Below are 11580 nucleotides of genomic sequence, written 5' to 3' on the forward strand. Positions count from 1 at the left end.
GCTGGGGCAGGGTTTGGGCTGGATTTCTAAAGGATCAATCTGATTTTCTGGATTGCTTCTCATTCTCTGCCCTGCACTGCTGCCATCAGGTCTGTCCTGGAGTGGCAGCCAGTGGGGCATCCAAGACATCCTGGGGTGGCCCCACTGCTCCCCAGAAACACCTCTGGGTACCACACAGGCTTTTTGGCACAATTCTGGCTAAAATCCCTCTGCAGGAGCCCCAGCCCATCACTGTGTGCTCTCCATCAAAGCATTAGGCGAGATGAATTTGCCAACGCTGGGCATTAATAGCCTGGGTGAACTTTTGCAGATCAACAGTGTTTAACAGGCTCCATTCCAGCTGGAAATGTTTATTAACTTTACCTTTTCATGGAGCACCTGGGGAGCAAATGGAACTCCTGCCACAGCAGCTTTGAGCCAGTGTGACTGATGGGATGAGCAGCAGCTGTGGCTGAATTTTGGTCAGTGCAGCTCAAGTGCTTTGGGTGAGGGGTGTCACACCTTTGGGAAAATGGAAATGTGACAGTTGAGGTACAGGCCCTCAATACAACCACTGGCATAAATTAATAAGTATAGTTTTAATAGGAAGCATGAGGACTTGGTGTCCCCTGTTTCCTGAAGGAGGCACAAAGGGCCTTTGCTCCAAAATACTCCAGTCCCTAAGCCCTGATGTTCCCAGAAAATGGGAAACAGTAGGCTGAAGGAATTTAACACTTTCCTAGCAAGGCTGGCAGTGGTTTCTACTTCGCATCATAAACACTGCTCTGCACTTGAACAAAGACTTGAATTTAGGACTCCTGGATTTTAATCATAATTTTCTTAATCCTAACTTCCAGAGAGCAAAAATTTACAGGAATAGAGGTGCTGGAGGAGAGTTCATAACAGAGGAAGAATGAGGGATACACCCCTCAAAGACTCACCTTGTCAGGCCCAAGTGAGACCTGTTTTTTTCATTCTAAATATAACAGATGCAGCAGCCAAAAAGAACTTTTGAGGATCTGGATCTTAAACATAAAACAATAATGCCCAAGTCATAAAGAAAAGAGGTTGAAATAGTCCCATTAGATCTGGTTGCTGAGAGCCTGTCCAGTTTCAGTTCTAGACTGAAAAGGTGGTGTTTGGTTATTACAATACCTTTGGGTTCAGCCAACTTCCCAGGCAAAAATTCCAGGCTTTTCCAGCACTGAGGCTGCCAGTGAAGGACTGGTGTGACTGCCTTGCTGAAAGTGACAGCCAACAGCAATGCAGAAATGAGCATCAGTTCAGCACAGCTTGACCAGAATATTTACATTTTATTAAATCTTTACAATCAGCAGTTATAATCAAGTACACAATTATGTACACGGATTATGTACATTTTAGCCCAGACTTTTACATCACAGTACATAGTTGCCCTTAGAAATATTGGGTACATTTATCACCAGAGAGTAAAACCCAACAATAGTGTTACAGCACCTGTTATTAGACATCTTCCATAAGAAAATATACGGCTGTAAATTGGTCTGGCTAAAAAAAAAAAAAAAAACAAACCAAAAATTTTATAAAATCTGAACATACAGTTTTCATTCACAGAATGGTTTGTTTTCTATGTTCTGACTGATGCCTGTTGCATAAGATGTCCTGTTTTTCACCTCTCAACACACACTCATTGGTGCCTACTCAGGGACACTGGCAGGAGGAGGAGAACCAGAGCTGGGCTCATTCTCAAACTTCATTAAGAAACAATAAATGTAAACAATTAAGAAGATTCCTCTAAGATCAAATGAGAAATTAATTGGCTGATCTGAATTGCATGGCATGGAATAAGTGCTAGTTGCAGCTGTGATTCCTGAATTCTTCAGTTTTCAATACCATACAAAGAAATGTACAATGCTATACACTAAGGGTGATTCCTGATTAATGATGAGCAATATTCCATATGCAGGGAGCAGACTTCCAAACATTTGGGAAGAACACTCTCTCCCCTTTCCAAAAGGGTTCTTCTTTTTGATGAATACATTCTTTTTGCTTTTTAAGATGATAGTAACAGAAAACTGAATTCTTTTTAGAATGATATGAACAGGTTAAACCAAAGCCTATGTCCTCATAAGGAGAAACAAAGTGAAAATAACCTGAATAAAACTGTCCCCCCAATTTAATCCTCTTTCCCAAAAGGTCAACCTTGCCTGATTCAGTTCTGTAAACAAAGCTATGGCTCTTGTGATGGTTTCAAAGGTGAAGCAGAACTAAATGAAACAAAAACCACTTCAAAATTAAGGAGGCAACAGTAATCTGAGGTAGGCCACCACCAAAATGCTGCCCCCTAAATCCATATGGAGTTCTGGGATCCCTGAAAGGTAATGCCTGCTGCTCTAGTAACAGGTGGAGAAAGCAGTTACTAAAAATGAGCTGGTGATGGCAAGGAAAGTTAACCTTTTAATAAAATTTGACATCTACACCTAAATCTGCAAGTAAAAAAAAAAGAAAACCTTTAGCTGCTATTTTGAGATAGTAATGACCAGAGGCCTCTAGGATATAAAAATAACTCTATTTCCACCAAAAGAGCTACCAAGAAGGAAGATGATGTCCATGTCAAAAAGCATGGGAACAAAGATGCTCCTTTTGTGGCACTGAGCACTGACAGATCAATGGAATTCTCTGAGTGAAAACGTTTGATCTGCACCTCATGGTTTGATCCTGCACTTGGCCATGTCCTGGCACTCCCAGGGCTCCAAGGAACCAAGGACACTTACAAGGCTCCCATGGTCAAATGCCTTCTATGAACTCATGTAACAAAACCCATAAATAAAAACATTCCCAACTGAAAACCCCCAGCTGCTTCAAGTCCAAGCCTCCAGACAGTTACTTGTGCAAAGGAATGACAACTCCATTTAAGAGCTAATTTCTTTCAAAGGACACTTATTCACTATTTCTCCTCAAATTCCCTCCTACCCTGGTGATTTAAAGTTCTGGATGATATTTAGATGGACTGCCATGCTCTCAAAAGGTGCCTGTGCATTCTGAGACTTTTGAAAGCAAGTGTGGCTGAGTACATGGACCCAACATGCCTGGGATTGCCCTGCTCACTGTACAGAGTATAAATACAGAGTATGGCTGTGCTAATTAACAGTTGCATATTCAGCACGTGTCATTTCACCAGCTAAATCAAAGGTGCAGTCCAGAGTGGGGCTTCCTGTTTATTTACTCCATTGCAATGATGAACATAAACCTGGATTTTTTAGCCTGGTGCAGCATATAGGCAGTGTTCATTTTGTCTTTAATATAAAACCATTTTTTGAACCACAAGTCACTAAAAGCAGTTTATATAAATCAAGTTAATTAGTTTTTGGCAGTTTCTTTGGACACAGTCAAAATGCCTCTATGTTTGTTTAAACTTCCCCATTTCTACTTAAATATAATGTGGATAACAAATTTGGACTCCCACTTACCTGAAACAAACTCCAGAGCCTGGGATAACACCCCTGGACTCTGAACTATTGACCCAACAGCCAGAATTGTTGCTCTTCCTCACTGGCCCTGGCCTCCCTGCCTGAAACACCACACACACAAGTTGGATATAAAAAGAACATGGAGTCAAGCTGTTGGAAGTCAAACTTGTAGAAAAAGGTTTTGCTACAGCTGATGGAGCTGTGTCCTTTTAGAGACTGTTCCAGATTTTGGGGCTGACTGGAGTTCTTCCACCTGGGAGGCCAAGGGAAACACCTGGGACTCAACACCTGCCTTGTGTGCTTCCCTCAGCCTCCAGCAGGACCGTCCCACACCTTTCCCCAGTGGCCCCATGGCTGGCCCAGCCTCCCTGGCAGGACCTGCTCACACTCTGCCTTTGGTTTGTACAATTCCTGCAGCTGCAAGCAGAGCAGGAGGGGAACTCCCAGCTCCCCTTGTGGTTCCTCGTGGCAAGGGGTGCAAGGAGTGATGAGCAGCACTGTGATATGTCAGACAAAACCAGACTGCTTCCAGCTGTACAAACACCTGGAAACAATTCCCCTGCTGCTGTAAGGAAGGCTTTCAGCTGGGGAGGGGTGGGTGCCCCATCAAGAACCATTCCATGGTGTGTCACCCCACCCTGCTCAACTGCTTCCCAGAGCCCCAGGAGTCCCCTCAGAGCCTGGAAGGCAGGAGTCAGGCTCGTCCCTACCTGGGGCACAGCACCAGCCACGGGGCCACCCAAATGCTTTGATTGCACGTTCCCATTTTTAAACAGGAAAAATTAAAACATACAAAGAGCCTGTGCTGGAATTCTGTGTTGTTTTCCAGGTGACACCTGGTTGCTCATCCCAATACTGAATATGTTTTCTTGGATATCAGGGCCTCACTTCTACCCAAAGAGGTCTCCATTTGTTTATTAACAAATAAGTTATTATTACAAGTCATAGCTCATCCTTTTCCATCATTTCAAATGCTTCTATATCTTCATTCCAGTCTGCTAATATGGATTCCATAGGCTGGACTTTACTATCCCAGTGAGCTTTGGAAGTGGCCTCTGTCTGGGTGTTTTGTTCCTGAGGCTGGCTGTCCCCTGGTGTGCATGCTGGCTCTGGAGCACTGGCCTCTGCAGGTCCAGAGGTGTGGGGATCCTCCTCTGCCATGGAAACACTGGCACTGGCTGTGCTGGCAGGAGACAAAGGATCAGGGTCACCAACAGCAGAGCTCTCTCCTCCTCCTTCGGGCTCCTCACTGACTGCTCCAGCATCCTGAGAGTCTGAAGGAGCTTCCTCGGAATTTGGTTTGTGTGCATCACTTTCAGATGATTTCTGGTCCATATTCTCCATTTCCAAGTCTTTGAAAGGGAAGGAAAAAAGAAAAAAAGAAAGTTAAAACAACCGTAGGAATGCAACGTTTTATTACGTATTTCAAAATCAAGGTCACTTCTCTTGGCCTTATTTCTTGAAGGAAGAGCAGACTTTCCAGTGATATGAAACTTTAATGGTACTGAAGAATATAATTTACAGAGAGATAGGAGGGAAGCCTTTTAAACACGTTTTAAAGGAGGGCAAACAATACATTGAGGCTCATTTTGGTTCCTCAAACTTCAGGAGTGACTTGTGGGTCAGTGCCAGTTACCCTCCTTCAGCCTTAAGCAAATATCCACTGCGTGCACTGAACTTTAATGCTGGATTTTAAAGCACTCCCAGATCCACCAGGATCCCACATCTGAGCACTTGGGAGCTGGACAGAGTTTCCTGAGTTTGCTGAACTGTGCATTTGAGAGAGCCAAAGCCAGAGCCTCCCCAATCAAAGCAAGGAACACACGTCTCCCACGTCCCAGCTCAGCTCCCAACAACTGCCCAATTTAGTCATGCACATTTCCCTGGGTCTGATGTTTATGGCTATAAGTAGGACACTGATATTTCAGGATTTTTAGGGAATTTAACTGCACATGCCACTGCTGACATGGGATACTTACTGCTATCAATAATGTAGTTTGGAATCATTTTACCTTTAAAGATTGTTGCTGGGATTCCAAACGGAAGCACGAGGAGGGGGAAGAAGCAGATATGGATTACAAACTCTCAAAGGCAGAGCTATCCTGTATTCAGCATTTTGTCAGAGCACTTAGCACAGTTATAAACAGGAGGGATTTGTACATTAGGAAGAAACAAGACAAGATTTTGGCATATCCCCTTTGCAAATAGGCTGATTTTCTAGATACTTGTTCTTACCTACTCTGCCTGGACACAGAAGTGCTACAAGGAAGGCTTACAAGAGGAAAATCTGGAATTTTCCGCTGCATTCAAACATTTCAACTGGGAATGTATTAGCTTGCAATTTTCTTGCATTATACAAGAACACCCACGGAACATCTGAGGTCAGCAGCCTTATTTCTCATGTTTACCACTTCTCCTTAGATAGGCAAAATAGTTCCAGCACTTGTCTCTCTCCTTTTGGGTCCCAGGAATGTCACTGGGGATCTTGCGGAGGGAGGGATGCTCACAATGTAGGACACTGGAAACATGCTGTTCCTGATGCTGCTTCAAAGCAGCTGATGACAAAAAGGGTTCAAAAGGAATCCAAAAGGCTGGAGTTTCTCATAAGCCAAAGTGACATTTAGGAACAGCATTTCTGGATGTTACCTTGTGGGGGGAGTGGATATCAATGATATCTCTCAGAATTTTTTTTTTTTTAAATAAAAAACTAATTCCAGTGTCAAACAGAAAACCACAGCACCTCTGGGCTGCAGTGCAAATCATTCCTGTCCATTTTGCACTGTGCCACAGCACAGAGGGGAGCTAGATTTACATAAATCACCTCAAACCTTACCTCTGTCTTTTGCTTTATCAGAAAGGAGCACCTCCACAGCCTCATACTCCCGGATGGCATCCAGGATGATGTTCCCTTCCTTGTTGAAGAGGAAGAGCATGGGAATGGTGATGTCATCTGTGTTCTTGCCATCCCCAGCCATTTGGAAGAGAGGGGCTGTGTCACTGCTGCTGCCCTCGTTGTCATCTAGGCAGAGTACCAAGGGAAGGGCAAATTTCCTGTTAGATCAGCTGAACTTGGAACAGCCTCCCCTGCCCAGTCACTTCACAGCAAACCCCAACCTGGCGTGTTTGCCTCCACTTTTCATTTCTATCCCCATTCTACCTCAGCAGTTGGTACTGACAACACCCTGCAATCCTTTAAGTAACAACTTTTAGTCTGCAAAAACACTGACAACCCCTCATCCCAATTTGTGTCTGCACAGAACCTGACAAACCCCAAATATCTCTTCATCTTCTGAAAGCACAATTGCTGTGCTTTCTCAGCTTAAAGCTTGTCAGCTTCCCTGTATCTTCAAATCTGTAAAATTAGGTTACAATTACACAAATTAAGAACTTGGAATTATATTTACCAATGACAATGCCTCCTATTGCTCCAGCTTTCTGAATGTTTCGTGCCTTTTCAGCAAACATGCACTGGCCTCTCTGCATCAAAGCAATTTTCTCTTTCACTGCCTCAGGATTAGTGATCTCTGAGCATCCATTATATGGCTTAATGGTTGCAACAAATCCTCTTGTCTGTTTGGAGAAAACAAAAATAAAGAGAGAATTAGAGCACTGTGGTCATGCTTGTGAAAGATTCCCGTGTATTTTTGTTCCTTCAGTCATTCTACTGCATTTAGTGTTGTCTTGTGTCAGTGCAGACAACCTGTGCCCTGAAACTGGAGCTCTAGAAGCAAAGAGTGATTGAATGAAAGCCTAATTCTCATCATCACTGTGGTTTGTCTACACCTGGGAAGTGCTGTCTCTGGAAATTTTTCTCCTGTGAACTGCTAGTCTGGAACTCCTCTTTGGGGCTGCAACATGGGTTTTCCTACTGCTTCCCATGGGGACCCCTGCCTCTGTGGATTGCTCTCTTCCTCTACACAGAGCCTTCTAGAAAAGCTCTCCTTAGAACAACTTGCTCTAACTCTAAAAAGCTTCTGCCAGCTCCTGGCTGACATGGGAGGAAAACTTCTCCTAAATCACCATCTCCTTAGCTGTGCACTGCAGACTGGATGAGCTTGATTTGCAACTCATGCTGTGCATGTGTTTTAAATCCTAAAGCATGGCTGATGACTCAGGAGCAGAGCACAGACAGATAAGCCACTCACCCCACAACTGTAACCCCTGTCATTGTCACCACTGGGCCTGTCATTTTAAGCCCTGTAATTAACTGATCACCTGGAGGATCAGCTGGATGCCCTCAAACAACAGCAGTACTGTAAAGCTGAAGCTTGTGCAACAGAGAAAGGAACAGACACACCCACATCTCACATACCCCTGCTTTGTGTTTGGACAAGTCCATCCCAAACTGTGCTGGCCCAGCAGTCAAGACTACCCTGCCAAAGAAGGGATGGGAAACAATCTGGACAGCACGAGGAGGGAGCTGCTGCTCCTTCTGCTGCTGGCTGGAGAGCTCAATCATTTCCTGCATGAACCGTAAGCCATCCTCAGCATCCAGGGAGCTTGCTGCCTGCAGAGAAAAGAATCAATAAACAATTTTATCTTAAACGTTTGAGGAATTTGGGGGAAAAGAAACTCAAGTTGTGTTTGCCTGGACCACTGCTACAAAGGCTTTAACACACAGGGTAGTTGCTCACTTCCACTCAAGCATCATTTCACAAAAGGTTTAGCACCTGCACCACCCAGGAAATTGAAAATATACAAATATATAGACCTCATAAAGAGCTGGAAGTATCTCACACTGAAAGCAGTGTTTTCAGCCAAGATGCTGTTGGCTACATCACTTCAACCTGAGCAGCCTCTACTTAATTTAGTGGAAGATTAGTTAAAAGTGTTGCTGAGGCAAAATATTAACAAGCATCAGCCTGCTAAATCTAGCTACAATATCCAGCTCATGCACCTCCTTCCCCAGGGTGGCTGTCCCTCCTGAAGCTCCAGGTGTGAAGTATCATTGCTGGGAGGACTTTGCTGAGAGCTCTAGAAAATAAAACCCTGCTGGGTCATCTTACTTGCACTGCGTGCTGCACTAGTTGTACTCGTCCATCTTTCAGATGGATCAAACTGACTCCCATCTTCTTCAGGATCTCCAGGTGCTCAGGATTACTGGCCATGAAGTCTCTGGCTCTCAACGGTGGTTTTGGTCCACTTCCCAAACTCTCCTCTCTGCCAAAAGACATCAGAGATCAAAGCTTTAAAAATCAGATTATCCTTGAAACAGAACTCTAGTGTTCTAGAGTTCTCTGCCATCACAGGATTGGAATTCTTGGTACACTGAGTGTAAGCTCCAGCGGAATGCAACTTTTCAATCAAGTTATCTTTTTTATCAAGTTGTCTTTATATAAGCAATAATTTTATAGTGCAAAACCTCCCTCCCAAGTATTGATAACAAAACTGCCATATACTTTCTCTCATTTGTAAATAGTCTGCATTATTGAAACACTGACCAAACCCAGTTTGCCCCATACAGTTCCAACTCAGTTTTATTTATGAAATACAAATATAGAAGAGGTGGTGAGGAGGACAAACTTCCTCAGCCTTAACACTGCCCTGAATTCCTCCAAATGGGTGCAGTTATGTGTGGCAGCATCATTTCCTTACTACAAAGAAGACTTTCAGAATTGTTCAGGAAACTGCAGAAATCATTTTACAAATCAGAGAGACACACTTCCTGCAATACTCCAAGTGTTAGCTGCAGCCAAGGTATGCAGCCCATTCACCTCCTTTTGCTTTGAAAGACTTGCTAATTCCACCTGGAAACAAACTAAGTTTTGCTGAGAGAAATCCAAAGCGATTTTTCCTGCGGCCAGGAATCATCCCTTTGGCCCATCCCAAAAGGAATGCCAGCTCCAGCACACCTCATGGCTCTCCTTCCCTGCAGAGCAGAGCCTGTTCCACTTAGTCCTGAGCTAACAAAGAGAGGAAAGATCCATCTTACGCCCTGGAAATGCCCCGGGGACAGCTCTTATCCACCACGTTCTTCAGAGGCTCGCGGATGCTCTGGGCAAACATGGGGTCATTTGGGAAGAGGATCTGGGTGTTTGGACAGGTCCAGTCAAAGTTGCTGTCGTCCAGCTCTGTGTACTCTGTGCTCTAAAAGCAATTTGCAGGTTATAATAAATAATAATAATAATATTATTAATAATAATAATATAATAAACAAAATGCAGGTTATGTTTTTACATAAAGAACATCAAAAGATAGTCCTAACTTAAGTCATCTGTGCTCTGGGGACATGTAGCAGCTGAGTGCAATGGGGGGGAGCCAGTGCACTGCAACCCCTTGGACACATGAATACAACACTCATGCTAATTTGTAATTTACTAAATTTATATATAGTTTCTAGATTTTTTTTTTTTTTTAGAAACAGCTAATCCTCTGCTGGTAGACAGTACTTGTCAAGTCTGCTCATGACAAAACCAGTGCCCTGTATTTTATGTGCTGGACAAGTAAAGGGAGTAGTTCTGGTTTCACCTAATATTGGCTTTACAGTGAGTAACCAGCTGCAGGTTTTAGGTCATTCTTACTAAAAATGTCACATCTTTTCATGTGAACAAAAGATTCTCCTCCTCAGGAGCCACACAGACTTGCAAGTCTGGATGAGCAAGGATGAATCTCTATATAATTCAAACAATTTCTATTTTCAGGAAAGATGGCAGAGTGAACATCTGCACAAATTGCAGGTTTGTAACATGTGAAACCATGTGGAACATGTCTGGTGGTCTGGAGCCACATTTAGCATGTCCTTAACTTAGCAAATAACTGGCTATAGATAACTGGCAAGCTCATTGCATAACCCATAAAAATTAATGTAGTATTTATCTACCTAAAAAGACTCACCCCTCCTGTTTGTAACATATTGGCCAAGGAAAAATCAAGTATTTAAAGGCTCCCTAAAACCCAAGACCTAAAGGGCTGTTCCTAAGACATGACCTTCCTTGTTTATGAGAGCAAATACAAACAGGATGTTGGGTTGATAGTACCAAGTATCTCTCTCACAGTTTGTTTAAATAGCACTGTATTTATGTTAAAAATCATTTACACATTCCATCTGTTCAGATAAAATTCCATAAAAGAGGAACACCCAACGTCACAGCCTTTCAGCCACCTGACACCATTTTCAATGGGTTTTGCTTACTTGGATTATGCCCATTTGCAGCTTTGACTCAAAGAGCTTAAAAAACTGCATTTGAGCAATTTATTCTATCCTCTCTAGTGGCTTTTCATTAACATTTGCAGTTCTCAAAAGAACAAACCAAGTTAGGCCAGCACTTAGAACAGCACCAGCTGTGGGAACCCTGCCTGTCTCTAAGGTATTAAATTCTTATATTGGGAACAAAAGTTACTTAAAATGTTCCATCAGACCCTTCAGGAAACTTCTTGCTTAGTTCAGAAACCAGCCTGTTTCCAAAACCCAAAGAGGAAATATAAGTTCTCAGGGAAGGAACACTTCAGAGAGGATGTGGAATTTCCACCCTGAAGGAACATTTAACACCAAACCTATGACCCATTAAAACATAACCAGTGTCTGACATTAAGATGAAATAACTGAAAATTTGTCACTGCTTAATGCTAAAGTCCATCAAACAGTGATTTTTCCAGGATATATGGCTTGACACACAATATAAGCCTTTTCCTCTGATCCAGGCATTATTCTAAAACTCTTAGAAAATGTTAAAAATAGAAGCACAAATAAGGGAATTGGTATCCTTGATGTCTCAGGGATCATTTTCTCTTTCTCTTCTTCCTTTTTCTTATTGCCCACAGACAAATTATGTCACCTTGTTGACCACAAAATCAAAAAAAATGAGGACTTATGATGCTTCATGGCACAGCTGTATCACTCCAGGTTATTTTGGAAGGTTAAGTAATTTATAAACCCACAACTGTTCTCATATTTATGCAATAGGTGCCTACTGCATGGACTAAAGTGATTAAACATCCCTAATCTGTCTGTAGCTCTGTATCTTGTCAAATTAATTCCACAGCTGTCTCAAAAAACCTTTCAAAATTTGTTCACAAGAACAAACAAGAAAATCTTAGGTTTTAGAAAAAAATAATAAAAAATAAAGATGGGGACAAAAATATCCTACTGTTTTATCTTCCAATTTATACAGAAGTGGGGAATGATTTTTTAAAAATCCTGCTAATAATTCCT

At 42.7% G+C, this 11580-nt stretch overlaps 1 protein-coding gene across 1 annotated transcript in view; it reads right to left on the reverse strand.

The window, feature by feature from the left end:
- Positions 1-1272: 1272 nt before the first annotated feature.
- The window catches only part of EDEM3 (ER degradation enhancing alpha-mannosidase like protein 3), a 23888-nt gene continuing 13580 nt past the window's right edge, over positions 1273-11580 (reverse strand). The window contains exons 14-19 of the mRNA XM_031059178.1: positions 9361-9515; positions 8435-8588; positions 7741-7935; positions 6833-6998; positions 6262-6447; positions 1273-4780 (exon numbers count right to left, since the gene is read on the reverse strand). Of these exons, the coding sequence (XP_030915038.1) occupies positions 4371-4780; positions 6262-6447; positions 6833-6998; positions 7741-7935; positions 8435-8588; positions 9361-9515 (1266 nt within the window). The 3' untranslated portion in view covers positions 1273-4370. The remainder of the gene's footprint in view (positions 4781-6261; positions 6448-6832; positions 6999-7740; positions 7936-8434; positions 8589-9360; positions 9516-11580) is intronic.

Source organism: Geospiza fortis, unplaced genomic scaffold (assembly GCF_000277835.1).
Source record: "Geospiza fortis unplaced genomic scaffold, GeoFor_1.0 scaffold229, whole genome shotgun sequence".
NCBI classification, from domain to species: domain Eukaryota; kingdom Metazoa; phylum Chordata; class Aves; order Passeriformes; family Thraupidae; genus Geospiza; species Geospiza fortis.